The sequence below is a fragment of the Gallus gallus genome, chromosome 10 (genome assembly GCF_016699485.2).
Source record: "Gallus gallus isolate bGalGal1 chromosome 10, bGalGal1.mat.broiler.GRCg7b, whole genome shotgun sequence".
NCBI classification, from domain to species: Eukaryota; Metazoa; Chordata; class Aves; order Galliformes; family Phasianidae; genus Gallus; species Gallus gallus.
In genome coordinates this window covers 5,785,431-5,807,635 of record NC_052541.1, presented here as the reverse complement: position 1 = coordinate 5,807,635, position 22,205 = coordinate 5,785,431, and the positions used below count along the sequence as shown (strand labels likewise).

The 22,205-nt window shown below is 40.8% G+C and overlaps 2 protein-coding genes across 7 annotated transcripts in view; one reads left to right on the top strand and one right to left on the bottom strand.

Annotated features, from left to right (window-relative positions):
• Nucleotides 1–475: 475 nt before the first annotated feature.
• Nucleotides 476–16,866, top strand: FAN1 (FANCD2/FANCI-associated nuclease 1). 5 transcript variants are annotated; one of them, XM_004943761.5, is made up of 14 exons: nucleotides 476–2,002; nucleotides 5,615–5,755; nucleotides 6,734–6,929; nucleotides 7,587–7,820; nucleotides 8,321–8,452; nucleotides 9,553–9,661; nucleotides 10,302–10,421; nucleotides 11,260–11,424; nucleotides 12,245–12,422; nucleotides 12,774–12,877; nucleotides 14,337–14,531; nucleotides 14,854–14,982; nucleotides 15,844–15,987; nucleotides 16,804–16,866. In XM_004943761.5, exons 1-13 carry the CDS (start codon nucleotides 733–735, stop codon nucleotides 15,979–15,981), a joined length of 3,111 nt encoding a protein of 1,036 aa, XP_004943818.1. In that variant the 5' UTR covers nucleotides 476–732; the 3' UTR covers nucleotides 15,982–15,987; nucleotides 16,804–16,866. The 5 variants fall into 5 exon arrangements, with proteins under 5 accessions (XP_004943818.1, XP_004943817.1, XP_413768.2 ...); XM_004943760.5 differs by having other exon boundaries at nucleotides 16,799–16,866; XM_413768.7 differs by lacking the exon at nucleotides 16,804–16,866 and having other exon boundaries at nucleotides 12,245–12,416; nucleotides 15,844–16,154.
• A 22-nt stretch (nucleotides 16,867–16,888) lies between these two features.
• MTMR10 (myotubularin related protein 10) overlaps nucleotides 16,889–22,205 on the bottom strand; it is a 36,816-nt gene continuing 31,499 nt past the window's right edge. For both annotated transcript variants that reach the window (XM_015278987.4, XM_046899296.1), the window contains 2 exons: nucleotides 21,967–22,149; nucleotides 16,889–21,435 (listed from right to left, as the gene is read on the bottom strand). In XM_015278987.4, coding sequence (XP_015134473.1) covers nucleotides 20,836–21,435; nucleotides 21,967–22,149 — 783 coding nt within the window. In that variant the 3' untranslated portion in view covers nucleotides 16,889–20,835. The remainder of the gene's footprint in view (nucleotides 21,436–21,966; nucleotides 22,150–22,205) is intronic.

The window sequence follows — 22,205 nt, the reverse complement described above, 5'->3', positions numbered from 1 at the left end:
AAAGCTTTCTGGAAGAGTGTGACTGCCTCTACCTTTACCCACTCCTGTCAGCAATGAAAGGATTGCTTCCCTTCAAAAACACATAGCAAACAAATGATTAGCTATTGAAGATGTATGTTAGCATGGCTCTTTTTAACACAGGTTATTTGCTTTTTTCATTTTAACACTGCCTCAGCTGTGCCGCTCCTGCACAGTCTCAGTGATGGACCCCTCCAGGAGCAGATTCCTCTGTGAGGAGGGAGGAGTGTGAAGCAGGGACCCCGCAGCTGCTTCTAAGGCAGCGTCTGCTACTGTACTTAAAGCGTTTTGATCAAGGTAGAGCTATTTCGGCGGCACTGGTAAGCGTTATCCCCATGTGATTCGCTCAGAAGTCTCGCGGGCGGTGTTCAGCCGTGGCCCTGACGGGATTTCCCATCGCTCTGCGCTCGGCTCCCCGTGCCTGCCGGCCGCTCGGCGCTGCGCTGCACGTACTGCCGGCGGGCGGCTGCGGGCCGCAGCGCGTGCGGCGGCCGTTGGGCCTCAGGAGGCGCGTGTGGTACTTCAGCTCGGCTGCGGGGCGCTGCGCGGGGGATCTCGGCGTGCTCGGAGGAGCCGTGAAGGCGCCGGAGAAGTGCTGTGAGGCGGATGGGTCGTGCAAAGATAGAAGTCTTTTTCCCATTTAACTGTTGCAGAACGAGCAAGTATGCCCTGACCTGAGCTGCTTGTGCCGCGGAAAGGCTTTGAAGTTCCATCATGTCCGAATCCAGGCCTTCAGGAAGGAGAAAAGCCCAAATCGCTTTGTCAGCGAGTGGAAAGAAGACAAAAAAAGAAACGGTGAAGAAGGTGGAAGGTAAAGGAATGCCCTCTATACCTCCGCAATCTTCCTCTATTATTTCGTTTTTCAACAACGTCCCCCCTGCCAAAGTTACCTGTCCCGTGTGTGGGCAGATGGTGCCGAGGTACGGGATAAACCAGCACATGGATGAGCTGTGCCAGAGCGGCTGCGCTGGGCTGGGTGCTGCTGGTGATGGTGGTGCAGCTCTCCTTACTACCCAAAGTGTGCCAGGTGCAGCTGTGAGCAGCAGTTCCAGTCCGTATTGCTCAGAGCTTTCACGTCTAAGAACAAGTCCTTCCCAAAGCAGTGTGCTGAAAGCAGAACGGAGGGCAGTGCAGCAGGTTAGTCCTTATTTTAGCAACAAGGGTTCAGTCAGTGACGTTTGCACTGAGCCACTGGAGCAAACGGTTAAAGTCGTCTCTTTGGGAAGCTTGTCATCTAAACTGTCCAGGAGACGTCGCATCCAGAGAGGAAAACAGATCGTGTATAAAGAGATGGACTCCTCACCTCTGGCTGCTCACAGTGTGGGCGATGGTGCTGATGAGATCTGTGCTGGGCATTGTTCTCAGAAAGAAAATGAGCTTGTTCAGGGAGTGCACCCGGAACAAAATCCCTCAGAGAAGAAGTCTGAATTTCAAGCTGAAATAAACGAATGTAATAAGGGAGATCTTACAGATGTTGTTCAGGTATCACTACCGGCTGACAACGGCAGAAGAGTGCTATTTGGTGCGAGGAACTGCAGAGCGGGAAGTAGATCTAAAGGCGTGGTGCTCAGTCCCAGTAATTCTCAAACACATCTGGCTGTTGGTACCTCAGCAGAGCTGGACAGCAGTTCAGAGGTTAAGGCACAGCCTCATGCTCAGTGTGTTCTGTCTTTAGAGGTGGAAGAGAACTGCGGTACACAAAGCTGCTTTAATGACAGCGATGAACAGGTACTTCCTGTGGAAGTTCTTGAAGACTTTAATTATGAGTTTAATCATAATTTATCAGAAACTGTGGAAAAGGTGGAGTCTCAAAATTCCACTGGTGATATTTTAAGTAAAATAAATGAGGTTAGTTCTCCTGGTCACCCATATTACCTCCGAAACTTTTTAATGGTGTTGCGAGCAGTGTTGGAGAATGAAGATGATGTGACACTCTTTGATGAGCAAGATATGAACGTTATTACTCAGTTCTGCCAATTATCAGGTATCTGTTTTTATATTATCGTGCTGTCTTTTGTAGAGAGAACTGTTTCATAGCTTTGAGTGAAGAGCACTGTACCAACAGGCAGTTCAGCTTGTTAAACTTAATGGAAGAAACTCCTTTTTCTCAGGAGACATGTCCCTCCAGGAGCTTCCTGCAGGTAAACTTACCAAATGCTGCTTTAATGGAACGTAATAATAAACAGGGAAGAGATGGGTGAAGTAAGGAGAGAATTTAAAATATATATAACGATGGTGCATATTTCTGTAGCTTAACTTGCAAATTTTTTTTTTAATAGAATGTAGTCAACTTGCTTCAGCATTTAAACTTCACAGGAAGAGTTATCAGTTAACACTGATTTTTCTTATTTTATGAAACACTGAAGTTTTTATGAATAATACACGTGGAAATTCTGCAAAATGCAGTTACAAAGAGGTCTGTGCTATACACACAGACCTTGGAAAAAATGGTTCTGAAATGGTGTGTTTCTGAGCTCTGGTTCTGCGCATTGCCAGATGACTTTTATGCTTGGTTCGAATAGATAGTTATCCCAATTATTATGCAGTGATTTTGTGAATGCTAACTGCTAATTAGCAGCCATTTTCTTGCAAGTCTCGTGGTGCTTTTAACTCTCGTTAGCCATAATATTTGAGATTTAAACTCACCGTTTAAGTGTTGCTTGAATCCTACATGGAAGGTTTTACTGTAAAAAGGGCAGAATTTAACCCGAGTTAAAACTATCCCTCCGAATTTACATGTATGTTTTTAATTTGCCAAAAGTTATAATTAAGAATAATTTTACCAGTACTTCTGAGTTGTGAATTTGGAGCATCAAAATAGAACTAAGTTTCTATTAACCAGAAGAATACTCATCTTAGAGTATTGCAGCCATGGCTGTCTATGGTGCCTTCAGCTACTGTGGTAACACCCACATACCTGACAAAATATTTGTGTGCTTACGCTTTATGAGCTCTGTGCATCTGAGCTGAATGCAAAACTGCCAAAATGTTATATGCATGTCTGCTGGTAGGAAATCGGTTGGAAAGCTTTCTGCACTTAGTGATGTGTTTGTTCAGTTTGGTTTAGCTAGTGGACTCTGCAGTGTGTCACACTGAAGAAGACTAGTATTTCAAAACTGGCATATATTTTGCTCTTTTTCCTCTCTAGAGATTATATTTAGGTTGGATATCAGAAAGAACTTCTTTACAGAAAGGGTTGTTAAGCACTGGAATAGGCCCCAGGGAGGTGGTTGAGTCACCATCCCTGGATGTGTTTAAAAACCATTTAGATGCAGTGCTCAGGGACATGATTTAATGCAGGGTTGTTAGAGTTGGGGTAGGTTGTGGTTGGACTTGATGATCTTGAAGGTCTTTTCCAACCTGAGCAATTCTATCCTATTCATTGATTTCTGCACTAGCATACTGTCTTTAGACCAGCTGTTTCCCCATTTTTTTTTGTCTTACTGCAGACTGGAAGAAAACTATCCTGGTTATTTAGAGTGCTGTGTTCCTTAATGTTTGTTTCTAGAAAGTCCTAACAATACTGTAGATTGACACCACAAGACATTAGAGAAGAGAGTATCAAGGCCATAACTTATGAGTAACGACTATGTGAAATTTTTCCAAGCCCAGTTGGAGGCTTTCGACAAAATTCTTGCTAATACCTTATGTAGATGTGGAGAATAACAGTGTGATGTTGGGTTAATGCATATGACATTACAAAGTTTTTATTACAGAGTGCTGGGCGACAAAAATGGAGACATGCTTGTTCATGCTTTTTAGGAAAAATAGAGCCCTGATGAGTAGTCTCAGTTCCTTAAAATAAAAAAGAGTAAACACACATCTGTCTCTTTAGGGAGCACTTAAGCTGTGGTCAGGCAGCCTGCAGAAAAGGTATTCTGGTCTTAAGTTAAGCAGCTGGAAGACCATATTAGCGTTATTCATCTGTCCTAATGGAAAAGTCAGCTGAGTTAACTCCAACCACATGAAGAGATGATTGTTAAAAAAGGGTGAAGAAACTCCAGGGGAGGAAGTAGACCTCTACACTTACGCATTTCTACAGTGATTGCCTCATTGAAATTAAATTATTTTAGATTGTATTGTAATTATTAAATGCAGTAACATTGAAAATTTAAAATAATGCTAATATAAGTTGAGACTATTATAAGTAAGATGAGATGATAACATAGGACTTTATTTATCAGGAATCAGCAAAGGCCACTCGGCAAGGGATGGTGAGCCAGCAGCACAAGAGATGTGGTTGGAAAGCATTAAGTCAATAGATAATGAATTCTGGACAAGCGATGGAACATTTTTACCTTCAAGAAACCTTGGACAGAATACTTGAATAGTTCAGGTAGATGGGATGTTTGTTCCACGTTAGTAGTTTTACCCATGCAAGCGTTGCTTCTCAGTTATCATAAAAAGAAAAAGTGCATACGCTTTTTAAATTGTTATTTGTTTGTTATTCACTTTTATTTTATATTTGCTATTCAAATCCTTTAGAGAGAAAACAGTCCTCGTGTGCCTTTCCTGAATTGCAGGCCGATTTTTGGTCAGATTCCATGGTGTGGAGAAAGGATGTTGGTGTTACTCAACCCCTTTTCATCCAGATTTGCAAAATGGGGAGATAACCCAACAGAGAAAATAACAAGCTGAGGTGTCTGAATGTAGTTGTCTCAGTGAATTGATCCTGGAAGCTTTCTATTGAAAAAAGGGTGAGGAAGTCTGCTTGAGGACAAGAGAACAGTTAAATAAGCATGTAAAAATCAATTCTTATTTCTTAAACGTGTCCAGGTCTGGTAGTGTTTCCATGTCTGTTTTTATTAAGGATCAGTTCCAGTTGATCAGCAGCAGACAGGGATAAACAACTTAGGAGTTAATCAGGGGTGATGAGTGAGATAAGGATTTTAAAGGGTGGTGAATGTAGTAACAGTGACTAGGCAATTTTCAGCTAATATGTAATAAGTTTTTATTTGGTTGAATTTCAGCATTGTTAGTATATTCAAAGTAGTTTTTTAAAGTTGCTCTAAGTGAAATCTTCCTTGATAAAACATCAGAGTATTTTGGTGTGTTTTTTTTTTAACTCCTTATCTTCAGTAGATATACTAGTAAAGCTTATACATCTTTAGTAAAGGTAAGAGTCTGAAGACAAATACACTGAGAAGTATTGTGTGATTCTGAAGTCACTCTGCAGCTTCTTTTGTTCCTTCATCATCAGATGGTTAATTATTGAGTGAGTGTTAAAGAAAGCAAAAGATCTATTTAATATCACACAGTTTGAAAAGTAAAATTGCCTTTTCCTAGACAATAAGCTATTCCTTAAAGGGTAAGCATGGCCCAAATACATTGTAGCAATGTTCATTACCTATCAAATACTTTGTGATAATTACAATTATCTAAGAAACAAAGATTCTAATGAGCAATGATTACTTTGAAAAGTACTTTCTCTTATTTTACCAAGTTTGTCTTTAGAACACAGGCAGGTTTAAAATGTGTTTTAGAGGGTATCCGCATCTCAAGTTCTTTTTGTAGGTAAGGTAGTGAGTATGCATAGTGTCAGGTTCTAGAATTTAATTTTCTTATTTTCCTTCCTTGTTTTAACTGAAATTTGCAGTTGGTGGGCAGAAGTTATACGTGAGACTTTTTCAACGTAAGCTGAACTGGTTAAAAGTGAACAAAATTGAGTATGAAGAGATAGCTATGGATTTGTCACCAATCATTGAAGAACTGGTTGAAGCCAGATTTCTGCAAACAGGTATGGCCTGCATTAGTCAAGTGTTAAAAGTATTATAAGTAAAATATGGAGTTGTGGCACATTAACATTTAATGCACTATGTGCTCATGCCCATGAGCCCTCTGTTACAATTGCATTAATAATAAAAACAGTGCATACTAGATAGTAGGGAGAGATGAACAAATGTCAGTGTCACTGATGTACCTGTAGGCCTTATTTGCCCTCATCAGCCTCATCTCAGACCCTGAGCTGTGCATCATCTGCACGTTGGTCCAGGAGCTCCAGTTAGTATCTCTCAGTAGTGCCTGGAGCTGTCTTACAGGCATACCTGTCTTCAGCTCTGTCATGGTTTGCTGGGTGGACCTCCAGCCAGTGCTTCCAGTTGTTTGTTTCCCATCTTACCTACAGCCATTTACTGTAGATGGGACTCAGACCTAAACTGTAGGCTTGTTTCTAACTCAAGGTCCGGCTCGTCTTTTAGACAAACCATTGTCATGTCTTTCCTGGGGCTGCCGGTAGAGGCTGTTACCAGGACTTTTGATCTGCCCATTCTCTCATGTATGGTGGGACTGCACAGGGGGATGGTGAAGGCGCTGCCCATGCTGTGATCACCCTTGATTCCTGGCTGACTGTTCCCTGTGAGCAGCCCTGTTCATGCTTCTCCCTGGCAATCCATTTGTTGGTTTTTTTTTTGCGTTGGGCAAACAGTTTCAGTCATCAGGAAGACTGAGGCTCTTCCTGAACAGCAATTTTTGTAACCTAGCAAAATTTCTTTGTGTTTGAATTGCTTTACCAAGGGATTTTTTCTGATTATTCTATTCCTTCAGACTGGACCTTTGAAGATAATGAATTTCAAGCTGGACTGGATAGCATCAGTAATACATTTTTGAAGAATCTAAATCATTAAATTGGGTTATATCAACGTGCTATACTTTGAACTGTTGCTTGAGTGTGTATGTATATCACATAACAAATGTATGTGGGTCGTTTTATTTCTAGAATCTGAACTGGAAGACCTGTGTGAAGGTTTGGATTTGCTTTCTGCCGCTGAACTAAAATCTTTGGCAAAGATCTTTCACTTGCCAAACCCAAATGGTCAGAAACAACAACTTGTGGATGATTTCCTGAGGTTGGCAAAGCAACGTTCGGTCTTCAGCAGGAATCAGGCTGGCGTCGGGACTGTTATTTTAAAAAGGTAAGCTCTTAAGCTTAGTACTCTTAAGCTAAGTTCTCTTAAGCTTTTTAAATCTGTAGTTAAGTTTTGCAAGTGAATGCACGTTATCCTTTGAAGAACTCATGCCTTTTGATGAGAGTTCAGTAAATTGAAATATAAAAAAACAGCATTTAAATATTGATTCACAGTTTACTGACTTCTAATTTTGGGATCAAACGAGGCGAAGAATCAGACCCTTTTTAAGACAGTGTTGCACTTTTCTGCTCTGGGCGTTGTTATCCCTTTTTTGGACTTAAACTGTATGAAGGAAGGTTAAGAAAAAATGTATTCAGGAAATGGAAAGGAACCTGGTAAACTTAGATTCCAAAAGCATCCCCTACCCCTCTCCAAGAAAAAAGGCTGTTAGTTACTTGCTTAATTGTATCAGCTTTGAGATGGTACTGCCTTCCTCTGTAGTTGACAGCTAAAATACTAATTGCTCTCTAAGGTTCTGTGGAGCCAGGACTTGCTGAACTTGTGGGTCCCTTCCAAATCAGGATGGTCTTTGAAAATGGAGTTTAAACAGTAGATGATGTGAGAACAAAGCAGTTTTCATAATGCATTTGAATATTTGATTTTTTTTTTTTTATTAGTGATGGGAAAGAATGATTTGTATAATCGCTTTACTTGTTCTTCCAGGGCAAAGGATCTGGCTGGAAGATCAGTCAGAATATGTAAAGGCCCTCGAGCTGTCTTTTCTCGAATCCTGCTGCTGTTTTCACTGACTGAGTCAGTGGAGGACGAAGAAGCTGGTAGTGCTGGTCAAGGCCAGCTCTTCACAGTTCTTATGATAAACATGGGACGTATGGTATTCCCCAGTTACGCTGTAAATAGAAAAACACAAGTCTTTCAGGACAGAGAAGATCTTATCAGGTAGGGGGAGCTTGGGCCATTTGGAAGTCTGTTTTCTTCTAGAGAAGCCTTACTGCAGTACTTATGTAGGCAAATAAGATACTTCTGTAGAACTACAGATGTGAATAAGTAGAATTGCACTTTTGCAGTGATTTGAGATGCTTTTCTGTGTCTGTGTTAGACTTGTAATTCATAATAGCTTGTACATTGAACCAGAATAGCATATTTATTTGCTTGATGGTCATCTGCTGATGAAAGTTGTTTCTGACATTGCTGTGATGATTATTAGAAAAAATCCTGAACAAAACTAAAAATATGTTACCCGGTTGTATAAATACTTTAAAATGTAACATCTGCATCTCTGCTGATTGTACAAGATTAAGAATAAAGTCAACTGCATGGCTCGGTGGCTTTGGAGACTGGAAGGGAATTTCTAGAAAGTATTGTATGAAGGAATTGATCTATTTTAACTGTAAATGCTTTTGGATTCTAAAGCAGTAATTATGTTTTTGTTCCCTTAGGTATGCAACTGCTGCTCACCTGTCAAACGATATAGCCACTGCAATGGTAAATGGGAACTGGGAAGAAGCTCATCATCTGTATATGTGTGCAAAAGAAACCTGGAACAATCTGAAAAATGACCCCTCCTTGAGGTAGTAAACTGGAAACTGCTGTAGTGTTCATATGCAACTGTTAAGTGTATTGTCTTCATTTTGGTTTGGAGAGAGGCTTTTAAACTTATTCAAGCCTAATAGAATTAAGAAGCTTTAATGTCCTTGAAAGCTTTGAACTTCCTGGCTGTTTGTTTAGCTTTTAAGTGCTATATATGAAAAGACATTTTTTCTAAAGCCTTGGGAATGAATTGGTAGGCATGGATAAGGCACTCAAACATTTCTGTTCTACATGCCAGTGTGGGAGAACAAGAGCCTTATTTTTCCCTTGCTATAGTTTGGTTTTATGGCTTTTAGGCCAATAACAATCAGCAGAGTTTAGAATTCACTGTGAACAAAAGAATGTTGCAAAGGTTATGGGAAAACATACTGGGTTATTCATCTGTTGAAACTTCCAAGTGTGTGTCATTCAGGAAACATTATTGAAGATCTGAGAACTGAAGTAATGTGTACTGTTTTTGAAGCATCCTTCATTGGTTATTGTTTTAATTATTTTGATTTCTGGCTTAATGATGCACTGAAAGTTAAAGTGTTAAATTTGACACTGTATTCATTGTCATTTTAACTGATTTAAACTAGTATTCATAGAGACTGATGTGGAGGTCTGTTCTATTTCATGCTGATGCCAGTGTGAAATTTGATGTGAAGTATTTGAGTATTTCAGTAATTTCTTGGAACACAGAGGTGCCGGCACAGAAGGTGTTAATCTTCCTCAGGGCTGGAAGTGCTTGTTACAGCCTTTCCCTTTCCCTTTTGTTTAGCTGAGTTTCTGAAGTGATCCTTCTGACTTTCTGACTTCAGAGAACAAGTTGCAGTAAGAAAACATGATGTAATAGCTTATTATTTTTGCATTTGATGCAGGTGTTGTTAATTAACAGTTCCTCTGCTCTTGAATCAAAACATATGTGACACAAATGCAGCTTACTATCTCTACCTTAGCTTACATTTGGGTTCTTGACTTTGCAGCTGTAATACTCTATTCATATATAAGACATGTCATGTTTTGAATGCTTTAGTTCTTATTTTTGTAAGTGTTTTAAGATGAATTAAAATAGATCTCCTGAGCTGCTCTCACCTTTCAGCTGTCACAGAGCTCTACCCGAGTATCTGCGACGTTTCACAGTTGGCTGGAAATACACCAGGATACTTTCTCAAGGTGTTGAAATTTTGCAGAGACTTCACATGTATGAGGTAAAGTGAACAGCAAAACCTTTTAATTGTAGCATTATACATCAGTTTGTATTTCTGATGTGGATGGCATACGGTGATGATGTTTGCCACAGCTTCCTACACTTCTCTTAACGTGTTACTTTTAAGTATACAGTGTCTCTTTTTTTGCTGCTTTAGAAGCTATTAGAGGAAACCCAGATTTCAAAAATTGCTTTTATTTATGCTTATGCTTTAGAGATCTGCCATGTGTAATACGCTGTGGGATTGTTTCTGAGACATTATTTCATTATTTGAAGGTATCTGTGTTCCACTAGTTTGGTTATTACCTTTTAAAAATGAAATATCTTGGAAGAGAAGTCTTTTGTGGAATCTGTGGCCTATTCACCTGAGGTACCAAGTTCTCCAAAGGCCTCTGATTTATGTGATACAGCAAAACAGATTATTCTAAAATAGGCTTTGCCTATTTTAATTTGGTTAGCTACGTTAAATGTTTACATAGAGTTCCTAAATTATACCCAGGCAACTGAATACTTGGGTGCAGAAGTAAAAATAGTGTTTGAATCGTGCCCAGTTCTAAAGGAAAATGATAAGCAAATTATGTAATGGAACTTCAGTGTGGTTTTCTAACTTTGCTAATGAAGATCTACTTCCGTTGCTGCAGGCAGCAGTGCAGGAGCTGCAGACGCTTTTGGCTCAGGATGTGTATTGTACTGACAGCAGAGGGCGGTGGTGGGATCGCCTCGCTCTGAATTTACATCAGCACTTGAAAAACACCCAGCAGGTAACTTTCCAACTGTGTGGTGTGTGGTTGCAACTGCTGCAGGCGCTGAGGCACCTCAAAACTATATTGTTTCATGAAAGGAACAGCTGGATGGATGGGCTTCTCTAAAAATGCAGATGTTAGAAATCCCAAAGTTAGGTAACCAGTTTCTCCATGTTTTCTGTTGCATTAGATAATGAAACTTAAAAGGAAATACTGTCACAGGTTGTCTAGTTTCTGCAGTGTCTCTTCTGCATCTTGCAACTTCACATCAGGCCTTTTCCAAATTTCAAATTGGAAGTTGTACAGAAGAAGAGTGAGTCTGGGTTCCTCATTAATACGTTAGGGCAAAATGCCTTTCCCAAGTCACAGAAAGAGTAAATCAGAACCATAATTTCAGTACATTTTTTAAATTTCTGACTTAGCCCTGGGTCTTCTTCAGTGCAGGCATGCATTTGTCTAAAATGTGTTCCACGTGTGCATTCTTGCACAACTGATCTGGTCCTTCAGTTTCCATATTAAGTACTGTGAAGAAACTGGCTTACAAGTGTGAATCTGATTTGCTAAAGAGTTAACTTTTTTTCTGGCCATTTACGTGGAATTTGACCTTATTCAGTCTTACATTGATCAGCGCAAACGGAGAATAATTCCTTTTTAGTGCACCCCGAATTTGAATACAGAGGCCTTCCATCGCAAAATAAAATGATAAAACTTCATTCCTAAAATTACATATGGATGAAACCTGGCCCCATCTCACATCCTGAGTTTTTATATTTGGTTGGTCCTTTGGGCTTGGTAAGAACAGACTGATCTGTGTTAGTCTTTCTAAGTTACTGCTTGTTACGTCACTCTTGGCTAGGCCGTTGACTGCATTAGGAATGGACTGGCTGACCCATTTGTACGGACAGGGCACCGACTCGCTCTCTACCTGCGGGCCCAACGCATCAGAGACTCACCGAGCTGCAGGCAGTTCAGGTGCCTATTTCGTGATTTGCCAGACATAACTGTGGAGGATGTGGCACATGTAAGTAAAGATACCGGGTGCTTCTGAAACATACGAACTCCACAAGCCTTTACTGTTCTGACAAGCAGTGATGTGGGAGGCTGTCAGCATGGGCTGTTCACCAACCACTGGCTTACTCATGCTGTAGGAAAGTGGATACAGATGTGTTTCTGAAACAAAAATGTAATGCACAAAATACTCTTGAACAAGTCTTACCAGATATAAACCCTGTGAATTTACCACTAACACCCTCAGAACTTCTCTGATGGAAGTCAGACGCTGAGCAAGAAGTCTGCATTGCTGCTGATGTGTTCAGGCATTCTGTATGTGAGAAGAAGTTACTGAATGTTGCAAGTGTAAGGTTAATGGCACAAGAAAATGCAAGGGTTTATTTTTCACAAATAGACATAATGCAGCTATGCAATATAATACACTTTCACCACATTGGAATGTTTCTTTTTCTTTTCTCTACTGTTGCAAAGAGAGTTGTGTCCATGCAAAGTCAGAGCAGAGCCCCTTTCTCCCTCAGCATACCTCCCTGCAGCCCTGCAGCCCTGCTCATCTCAGGCCAGAATCTGTCTGCTGTTATCCATACTCTTTCTTCCTGGCTTTGCAGATGGAAATAGTAACATTCCCTTCTGCTCAGCGTTTTTGGGAGAATTTTTTTTTTCTTAAAAATTAGCCAGTTTATAAAAACTGATTTGCTTTTAACAGAATGGCTTTTGGGGAATAACCAGCTCAATTTTACATAGTTACTTCCAAAAGTCAATCTAGTGCTGGTTTTTTAAAAAAAAGAAAATATATGATGCTGGAAAGTAATTAATTGGTTTAATATTTTCAGGTTACAATCAAGGGAAAGATGTGTCCTCAAACAAAATTGGGAAAATCTGTGTTTCTAATGGAGGATATCGGTGATGAAGAAGAAGGAGGCAAAGACTGCAGTGTGTCCACAGTCATGTGCTCAGTTGAGGAGCTTGCATTAACTCATTACAGACAGAATGGTTTTGATCAGGGTAACAGTAAGCCTTTTTTATACAGTAAGATAATTATGGGGGCAAAGAACCAGTTTACTAAGCAGTTTAGGTAATTAATTAGACATGGTTTTTGTCTGATTGTATTCCCTCCTCAAAATGCTGTCTGTATTTTCCAGCTGACCTTTCTGGCCTTTAATTTTTTGCTGTCTTCATGAGCAAAAGGCAGTTTTGAAATGTTTTTGTTGGAAATGGAAAAAAAAAGTCTCCTATAACTGCTTAGAAAATCACTTCTTTTGCCTTTCTGATCTGTGAGCTTCCTATGAAATTGTTGTAGAAGTTAAAAATGGAAACGTTCTTATGATTAAAATACTTATATTTTGAAATTTTGCTTTTCAGGTATTCATGGAGAGGGTTCAACATTTATTACACTATACGGTATTCTAATGTGGGATATCATTTTCATGGATGGCATACCTGATGTCTTCAGAAATTCCTATCAGGTATTTTTGAAAGGCTTTGTGTTTAGTTAACTCCTTCACCCGTATTGTTGTAGGTTTTGTAGTAGTGTTAGCACTCTCATTCTGGACTGGATTCACATTTTAGTCTGAGGGACTTTTCTGACAAAGCTTGGCATTACTTGTTTTGTGCTTTTATATGGGGCTTGTTTTTTAAAGGGCTTCTCAGTGACAGAGTGCCATGTAAGTCTGGACTGACTGTCAGATGGAGTGGGACTCATTGGGTTAAATGCAGATGTCCTGTATCTGAGCTCACTGATTGAAGTGTTCTTTATAACCAGTGGAAGAACTTCTATTCCATTGTATAGTTCATGTTTGAAGATGACACATTCCATCAAAATATATATTTTTAATATATTTTCTTCAATAACTTTTAAAGGGAAATGCATTTCCCTTTGATTTTAGGTTTCAGATTTGTTAATGTTTACCCCCATCTGCCCTGCCTTACTATCATCTCTTTATATCTAATTTAATAACTTTTAATTAATACCTTTAATCAGCGACCGCTGGAAATATTTCTTTATAAGTGGGGTAGCTGGAGCTGAAGTGATGTGAAAATCTAGCAAATTGATGGTTTTTATTAGGCCAGTAGGATTAAACTCAAAACTGTGGCTGCATGAGTCTCTCAGAGCTGAAACTCGTTTTTTTGTTTTGGGTTGACCTGTGTTCCTTGAAATGTCTTTTGTAAGTTGCTTCCTGTTTGTGTAGGACCAAGGCTGGAGGGGGTTGGGTACTGTTTGCAGAGTAAGCTGATACCTGGTTGGCCATGTAGCTTTGGAAGGTTGAGGTGGGACATAAGCAGCAGCCTTCATCCTGATTCCAGATCCCAACTACAGCACTAGGAGTTAGCTGAGCACAAGCCCTTTGTTTTTTACGAATTAAAGGGATCTCTGACTTGAGTTCTAAAAAAAATAATTAAAAAAAAACAAAACAGCATGGTCTAAGATGGGGCCAGTGTTTGCTGCACTGTCATCAACTGTTTGTTATAATACACAATTTTTTCCCTATTAAATTGAGCTGGGTACATTGGATACAATTGTTTGTAAATGAAGTGGTAGTTCAGATGAAGAAAAGTACTAAGTAGGGCAGTGTCATTCTCAGAGTTGCTGCTTTGCCAGCAGGTGCTCAGCGCTGTGTTTACTTTGTGTATGGCAAACAGGTATACAGGTATAGGACCAGGGAAATCACTGCGTTACAAAGGAGTAATGAAATAAAGAGCTTACCCGTATCCGGGGCTAGCGGAAGGGCTCCAAGAAGAGTGATCTCCAGATAGAGATCCTTCCTTCTTGGGAGTCAGCCCTTAAATGGGGTCTAGGAGGTCTTCCGGTCACTCAGGTGAAATTGCGTTCACCTGTGCCCCTGCAGATGACTCAGCGCTTGCCTCAGGTGGTCAATCAGAGATTCAGGCTGTGATTCAACAGTTCCCGTACACTTTGCCATGCAGATGTTCCCCCTGGATTTGTACACTGACTGCTTCTATGAGAACAGGAGGGATGCCATTGAGGCCAGGCTCCAGCAGCTTCACAGATCTTCCTTGGAGACTCTGGCAAACTTGATTGCCGACATCTGGACCACTCAGGAGGGAAAAGCAGCAGCACTGGTTAGCTGGGGACTTTTTAGTTCCCTCCAGCAGGCTCAGGTAAATAACTCTTGTTTTATTAACCTTCCACACGGCTTCAGAATGCTCAGAAAAGGAGTAAGCTTGACCTGAGGCACGGAGAAAACAAATTCCTCCCTCACTGATCGTGACGGGGAAACTGAGTGGGGACTTCAGCACAGTTTTCTCTAAGGCTAAGTAAGTGCTGTTACCCTTTTCAGATATGGCCACTTTTCCTACAACAATCGTTACAAACACAGAGGAGAAATTGCTGTATCTAACTGGCCATAGAATATTCTTGTGAGACTTGAGAAATGGCTGTGCAGGAAAGTGAAATGGTCAACTGTGTGAACTTCTCTTACAGAGCCTCGTCTCTTGCCTTGGAGGAGTGTTTCTGAGTGGTGTTTTTAGGCGACTTTCCAAAGATCTGCGCCATTGCAGAGGGGGGCTTCCTGATCTGGTTGTGTGGAGTACTCACAGCAATCACTTCAAGGTACACTGGGAGATACATAGACAGATAGATGATGGCAGTAGTGCTTAGTAGATCCTACCTAAGGATAATATAACAACTGCCACTTGTCAGTCTATATAAACTAACTGGTGGAGCGAAACCTGCTGCTCCTCTGATCAGCAGCTGTATGGCAAATGGTCAATCACTGCTTACCTGAAGTTTTTGGTGTGGCTTTAATAGATGTATTAAAAAACAGCAAGAGGTGGCTAGGTATTGATGCAGAATGGATCTTTTAGGTTAAAATTACAGTAAAGCAACTGTTGTTCAATCAGCTGTACAGATTCTGACTGCTGTTCACAAAGGGTGTAAAAAGTCACCATTCAAAAATACATAGGACAACTACAGAACTCTGCTACCAAAAAAAATGGAGTAAACAGTCATGGTTTGCATCTTGTGTTGTAGTGGAATAGCGCTAGAAGACTGTTGGGTGTCTTAGCTGTTGGAGCATCTTGTTATGCTTTAATAAAGCACAGCTGAATAACAAAAGTTCTCTGAAGCAGCTGGTGTACTTCATGTTGCTGTCAGTTGAAGCTGGAACTGTGATACTGGAGATGAGTGGCAGTTAAGGTTGGTGGAGGATCAGTTTTTGATCACTTGTGACCAGTTCCTCTGACTGTTTTGGTGGATTTACTATATAAAATTTCATTGTCTTTCAGTTAAGTTTTTTTAGGGACATGAATTAATGATTTAGCTCCTACTGGTCTTCTGTTGTGTTAAATCTGCATTATTTTTGTTGCAAATAGCCATAAAAGAAAGAGTTATTCTCTTAGTCTGTGAAATGAACGGTTTTTCAGTTCTTTGACACATACATACACACAACTAATCATCCCCATTTCTCTGTAGCTGGTGGAAGTAAAAGGCCCCAACGATCGCCTGTCCCACAAGCAGATGATCTGGCTGAGTGAGCTGAAGAAGCTGGGGGCTGCTGTAGAAGTTTGTCATGTACAAGCAGTTGGAGCTAGGAGCAAACGCCTCAGTTGACAAAAGGTCTCTTATCCACATGGGTAACTTGGTTGTTTCTAAGGATGGGACATGCTACACGCTACCAGTTACTGCTTCTTAGTGCACAAAACATCCTAAAGAATAGTCTGAGAAAACTGTATGAGTTACTGTCTGTCACTTGTGTTCAGCAGAATAAAGCATTTTCTTCTGTACCCATTTTATAATTGATTCTGTGAAGGGCAATCGAGGGCCTTTGCCCAGTGCAGACAAACAGCTGCAGGTGCCATTTGTACCATTATCTGTACCAGTGAGAACATCCTCTATCATGAAAAACATGGGCAGCAAAGCGCGGTTTTCTAACTAACTGTCCCGGTTCTGTATCGTGTATTTCAATTTTTCATTTTAATATGAAATACAGAGCCAGTCATTGGTGGCATTAAGCCATAAAACATTTTTTTAAATGCTGCTCTGTCTGATTGAGTGATAGGATAGCCTGGAATAGCTGTGTTACCTGTAAAAATGGGGGATGATGGTTCTGGTAGTAGACAGGAGTTGTGAAGCGCCAAGTCTGCTGCACTCAGTTGCAGTGCTGGTCATTTGCACCCTGCATAAACTGATGTGTGCCCTCCTTCACAAATAGTTGAAATGGAACCAAAAAATCCTGGGGTTTTGTGTCACTTTTAACACTTCGCCATCGTCTTTCCTCGGGAGTCTTAATTCTCATAGTGAGGAAGTTTTCTTAATAACAGGCATTCTGCTTACCATGCAAACAGCAAATGCTTTAATAATAGAATACAGTGGGAAATTAAGATCGGCCGCACACCTTTTTTTCCGTTAATCAATCATCTTTCTTCAGCACAGCATCCCTGCTTTTCTTGGAGAAAAAAGCCAAACAGCCATGCCTAGTTTTATGTTAGAGGAAGTGAAAAAAGAAAAGCACCTGAAATTCACTCTGGAAAGGTACGAACTTTTATTTAGTCTAATTTACTTCACATTCACAATTCAGCATCAGGATTTTATAATCTTCCTGACACAGCTACTTTACTCAATAAATCATTATCAGGCACAAAGGTTTTAGTTTCAGTTGAAATAGCAAACTCTACACCATCACAGCAACAGCATTAGAAAGAACCCTACTGCCTAGAGCAATTTGAGGTACAGATTTCTGTCTCTTCCGCTGGAGGCAAATTTTTAGATATCATCCTTTGCTGCAAATGTTAGAAATTTTTGGTTTTAATCTTTCTTTCCATCTGAGTCTAAGCCAAAACCTTTGACCCACTTGCTACATCTTCATTCCAAGCACAAGGCAGTTAATAGCAAAGTGGTATTGCCAGTAGGTGCACATCATATGTGCAGGCCTGGGTTTACATATACACACAGACACTTTTCAATGTATTTCGGGAATGAAAGGACTTTCTTTGATACATGACAGTAAAGGGAGAATGAGGTTGTCCTACCACAGTGACCTCTACCTAGCAGTAATCAGTGACACCAGAGGTACACTTTAACCTTATCAACCAGCAATTTGTGTTTAACCCCCTGCATGATTTTCAGTGTAGTTACAAAAAATAATGATTATAACAGCTGGTAACAGCCAAAATAGTGCACTTTTCTTTTAAACAGACAAGAATATGAGCTTCTCGGTTGCTTTTCTACTCTTGCAACAACCCAATGGCATTAACAGTTTCTTGTTTTAAAATGGTGAACAGAAATAATCATTGGAGAATGTGTACATACACACACACACACACACACACACACATACATATATACACTTGTATGTCAATATTTTGTACACAGAAGTTAAGTACTTGCACACCAAAACTGCTTTTGAAAGCTCTCAGAGATGTTCAGAGCAGTCCCTACTGATAAGGCAGCTGTGTAGAGTGGAGAATATTTTGAAATTAGCTTTTAGTACCTGCATTTCAAAAGTGAATTTAAAGAAAAATAAACAAGCTGTTGAACTTACCCAAAGGGAAGAAACAAGTCACAGGTGCCCTCAGTCTGTGAGTCAGCCAGGCCCAGGCAAACACAAGGCAGCAGACAGGCTTCCCTCCTCTGTGTGTCCCTTACATGTGAACTGGGGATGTCCCTATCGCTTCTCCCTGTGCTCGTCTCCATCTCAGCCTCTGCCTGCCTAACTCTCCTTTCCAAACTTTGTAAAATCGCTTATTAAGTCTGTTTGGCAAATCGGCATATTATTTCTTAACATCCCCCCCATGCTATATCTGTATAGTCATATGCTATATATACATATACATACATACATATATATAGCTATACATATACATACGTATACATACATTATATATATATATATATATATATATATATATATATAGCTATACATATACATATGTATCCATATATATATATATATATATATATATAAATACAAAGACCATCTACACACATTGTAGAACTGAAAGGTAAAAATTTCTCAAGTCTCACTACAGTCAGCCTCGTTTGTTTAAATATAGTACCCATTTTTCCCCAACAGCTATGGGCCCAAACACTGTTTTACATTCCATCAGATGCCTGTTTGGATTAATATATTTTTTTAAACATATTTTTGGTTCCTTTAAGCCAAAAAAGTTACACCTTTAAGGAAAAAAAAACACCATAGTTTTAATTGTAATTTAAGACATAAAAATAAAGGAAAAAACTGGTACCAAAATACCCCAAGCACACAGGCTGAGGTCTTCACATCAAGTATCAGCCAGGGACAACAGTAAGCTAGTTTAAAAAAAATTACAAAAGCCAACTAATACAATCATTGAATTGAATCAGTTGCCTGACTGCTCCAGCAAGCTTGCAAATAAACACAATTGGTTTTGTTTGTGGACCATGGAACATGCTCAGACCGTCTTGCAGCATAATTAGGCAACTGAGGTGAATACACATTTTTTTCCTCAAAGGGGGCTGACCAGAAGCAATCTGACATTATGTCATAAGCTCCCACGTGCCCCCCTCCCCCCCCCTTTTCCTTTTTACTTTGCATAAATAAGAAAATTTGGGGGTGGAGGGGGGGGGGGGGATGGGGGGGAGTGCAGGTTAGTTAAAAAAGGAAGTTTTTTCTTCCTTTTCCTCCCACACATCAACTCACCTTTAAAATGAAACTGCCCACTTATCCCTGCCAAACCAAGCAGTGTGAGAACACAGCGTGCCCACAGCTCCTCAACAGCTTTGCAGGTCATTTCAGCCTGGTGAAAACTGGGTCCTGTGTGCAGCAGGCTTAGCTAGCACGATGCTGGCACCTTTAAGGCCACTTCAAATGCATACTCTGTTAAATAAATACTTGAGCCATCATAGACATCCAAAACCCTCGTTACTTTGATTTAGGCTGTACTGAAGACCAGTTTGGTTTTACACAGAAAGGAACAACTCCAAATCTCCCTGCTTCCCTCCCCCCCTTTTTTTAACCCTCCATACACTGCATATGATCTAAAAATTTTTTCCTATTACCTGGGAACAGCTTGATACAAGGCCTTCAGAGCCTTACCTGGTCAGTCAGTGCCTGAAGAGAGGCTCAGCACTGCTTTAATAGCTTTTGCATTTTACACAGGAATCAGGTATTATAACAGACTTACTGTTAAGAGAAAGTACTCTACAGAAGTATTCTCTTGTTCTCCACCCCAGCCTTCACTTTGGAGAATGATGCGCTTTACTGCCCTCCCCCCCACATATACTTGACCCTCTCTTGTTTGTCTCATGCAGCATCCAGCAGAGAGTGACAAGGAAAAGGTTTAAGAGCAGCAAGGAAGATGCAGAGGGAGGCTGTTGGATTTAACTCCCTCAAGCTGTGCTTGTCCACTGCACTGTCCATGTGGGTTGCTAGTAGGTAAAAAAGAAGGCACTGCTGATCACTCTTCTCCCAGCCCTGCTCACGAGAACTCTCACCAGCACCCCTCACAGATGTGTCCTCTCACAGCCCAGCCTCTGTTCTGGAACCTGTTAGGGCTGAAGTGTGCTGCAGCCCGGAACTGGGTGTGAGGGGGATCTGTACATATAGTGCTGAATATCTGAGGTGCTTAAATCAAAAAAAAGGAGAGGCTCTCAGGAGCTTAACCTTTGAGAGGAAAAACCTACCGTCTCCTGAGCTATAGCCTTCTCTTATTTCCACAAAAGGAAGGGGGAAGGCAGAGGATGGAAGCCAGAACTTACCTTAACAATCTGCTGTAAAAAAAGGGGGAGGGGTAGGTAGCTGCATTAGAGTAAACCCTGCTACTGTTTCCTCCTGATTAAAGGCACTTCTAAAGCTACTACATTATCTATGTACAGTAAATGGTTTAAGGTTAACAGTGCATTATCCTGAAGTTGATTCCTATAGCCTAAAGGCAAGCTCGTTACAGAGCACAAATCTGATTGCTAATGGATGCATTCTGGGGAGAAAGAAAAAGGAACACCTCCTCCAAGGATGCACACTACATTAACACATATGTAGGGTGATCCAGGCACAGGACATCGGTATCTATGTATGCACATATGTTTTCTGTCTGAAAAGGAAGTCTGAGAGAAAAGTTTGTGCTCAGAGTTCAGTTGTTAGTTTGCGTTCACTTCATTCACTATCTGGGAAAATAGGTATATCAAACAACCCTCATTAACGACCACACCAAACCTTTCAATTAGCATCGGCATTCATTAGAAATGCTCCATCTCATACATGGAAAGAACTAGGGACCAGAAACCAGACATGTGGATGAGAACCACTGAAGACAAAATTGTGCGATTTGAAGCCTGACTCGCTTTGCTTTTAAATATTTGTGCAAAACTTACGTAATGTTTGTATATAAAAATTATTACAGCTTTCAAGGCTGCCTTTAGCAGTGTTAAATTAGAAAAGACAAAATGATATGCTATATCCTCCCCAGACCTGTAGGCCATCACATCATCTTAGTCTTCATTCGCAAGCGTCTCAGTGGATAGCCAGATTTTGGCACCACTTAAGAACTTGCTTAAAGGCGTTCCCAGAATGCTTCGTCTGCATAGGTTCCCTACAGGTGAAAACGGGAACGAGGAGGAGAGAAAGTCTGGGGCCCCAGAGGTGTCATTTAAACCATTTGCTCTGAAGTACATCCTGCCTTGATCCAGTTCTGAGCAGCTACCTTGCAAAGGAGAGTTGCTTTTGCACTGTCGAAGGTTCCGGTTTAACATGTCTACTTCATCTGCCAGCAAAGAAACTTTATGGAAAGCAGCGATGAAGCCACCGTGATTAATCTGGGCCTCGGGAACCCAGCGGAAGTAGCACAGTTTCCAGAGTTTTATCTGTGTTCCAGAGAGATGGGGCAGAATTACGCCGTGCAAATCAACAGGCTTTGCAAACCAGTCTCTGAAGTACTGTTCCATACTGTTACTCTGACTCTCTGTTTGCTGTAAGAAGTCTGGTTTCAGCTTCAGTATCAGAGAGTTTCTTCTTGGAAGGAACTCCTGCTCACTGATGATTCCGTTTTTTAATGCTGGGGGGACACCTCGCAACGTCGAGCTGTAGTTTTTCTGCAGAGGATAAATACTGGTCATTTTCCAGCTTTGTGCTCACTGCAACAGCGGATTTCCCTGAGCTCCTGTGAGGCATTAACCAGCTGAACGATGTGACCTTCAAACAGTCCTGCACATAGGAGCCACTGCACGGCTCACAGACCAAATGGGGCCACTTAAAGCCTTCAGGAAGAAATACTTACGTTTTCTAGACTTAGCAGAACAACAAATGATTGAAGTAATAGGCATTCACTGACAAAAGTGACAACTCTGGGGAAAAGGAGTGTGTCACTGCTTTTTCACAGGTGGAACAATGCAGCTGTCAGCAGTGAGCTGAGGTGCATCAGGGAACATCCTGGAACACCATTACAGCCTTCTATTGAAAACCCTTTGTGTACCTTTTCTTTAGGCAGCGAAGGTAAGAGAAGCCTCAGCCCTCCTATTGCTAAGCGGCAGTGTAAAACACCATATAACTGTACGTTTTTAAGCATTAACTACTTACAGTTAAGCACAAACAGTCCACTCACAAAGGGAAGTCACCACAGTTACCTTTGAGCGCTTGAAAGATTTCACTGCTCCATTCTGTACACACGGTGCGCTTTTCCCGATATACAAAGGGTTGTGAAACAGCAGGCGATCCCTGCTTGTAAACTGAAGAGACCAGTCCCAAACACAAGGAAATCTGAGGCCTTTCTCATCACCCAGCTGAATATTTTTGCTTATAGCGAATTCCTGCAAGAAGGAACATTCAGGCAAATCAAACACCTTTCACAAATCTGAGCCATAGC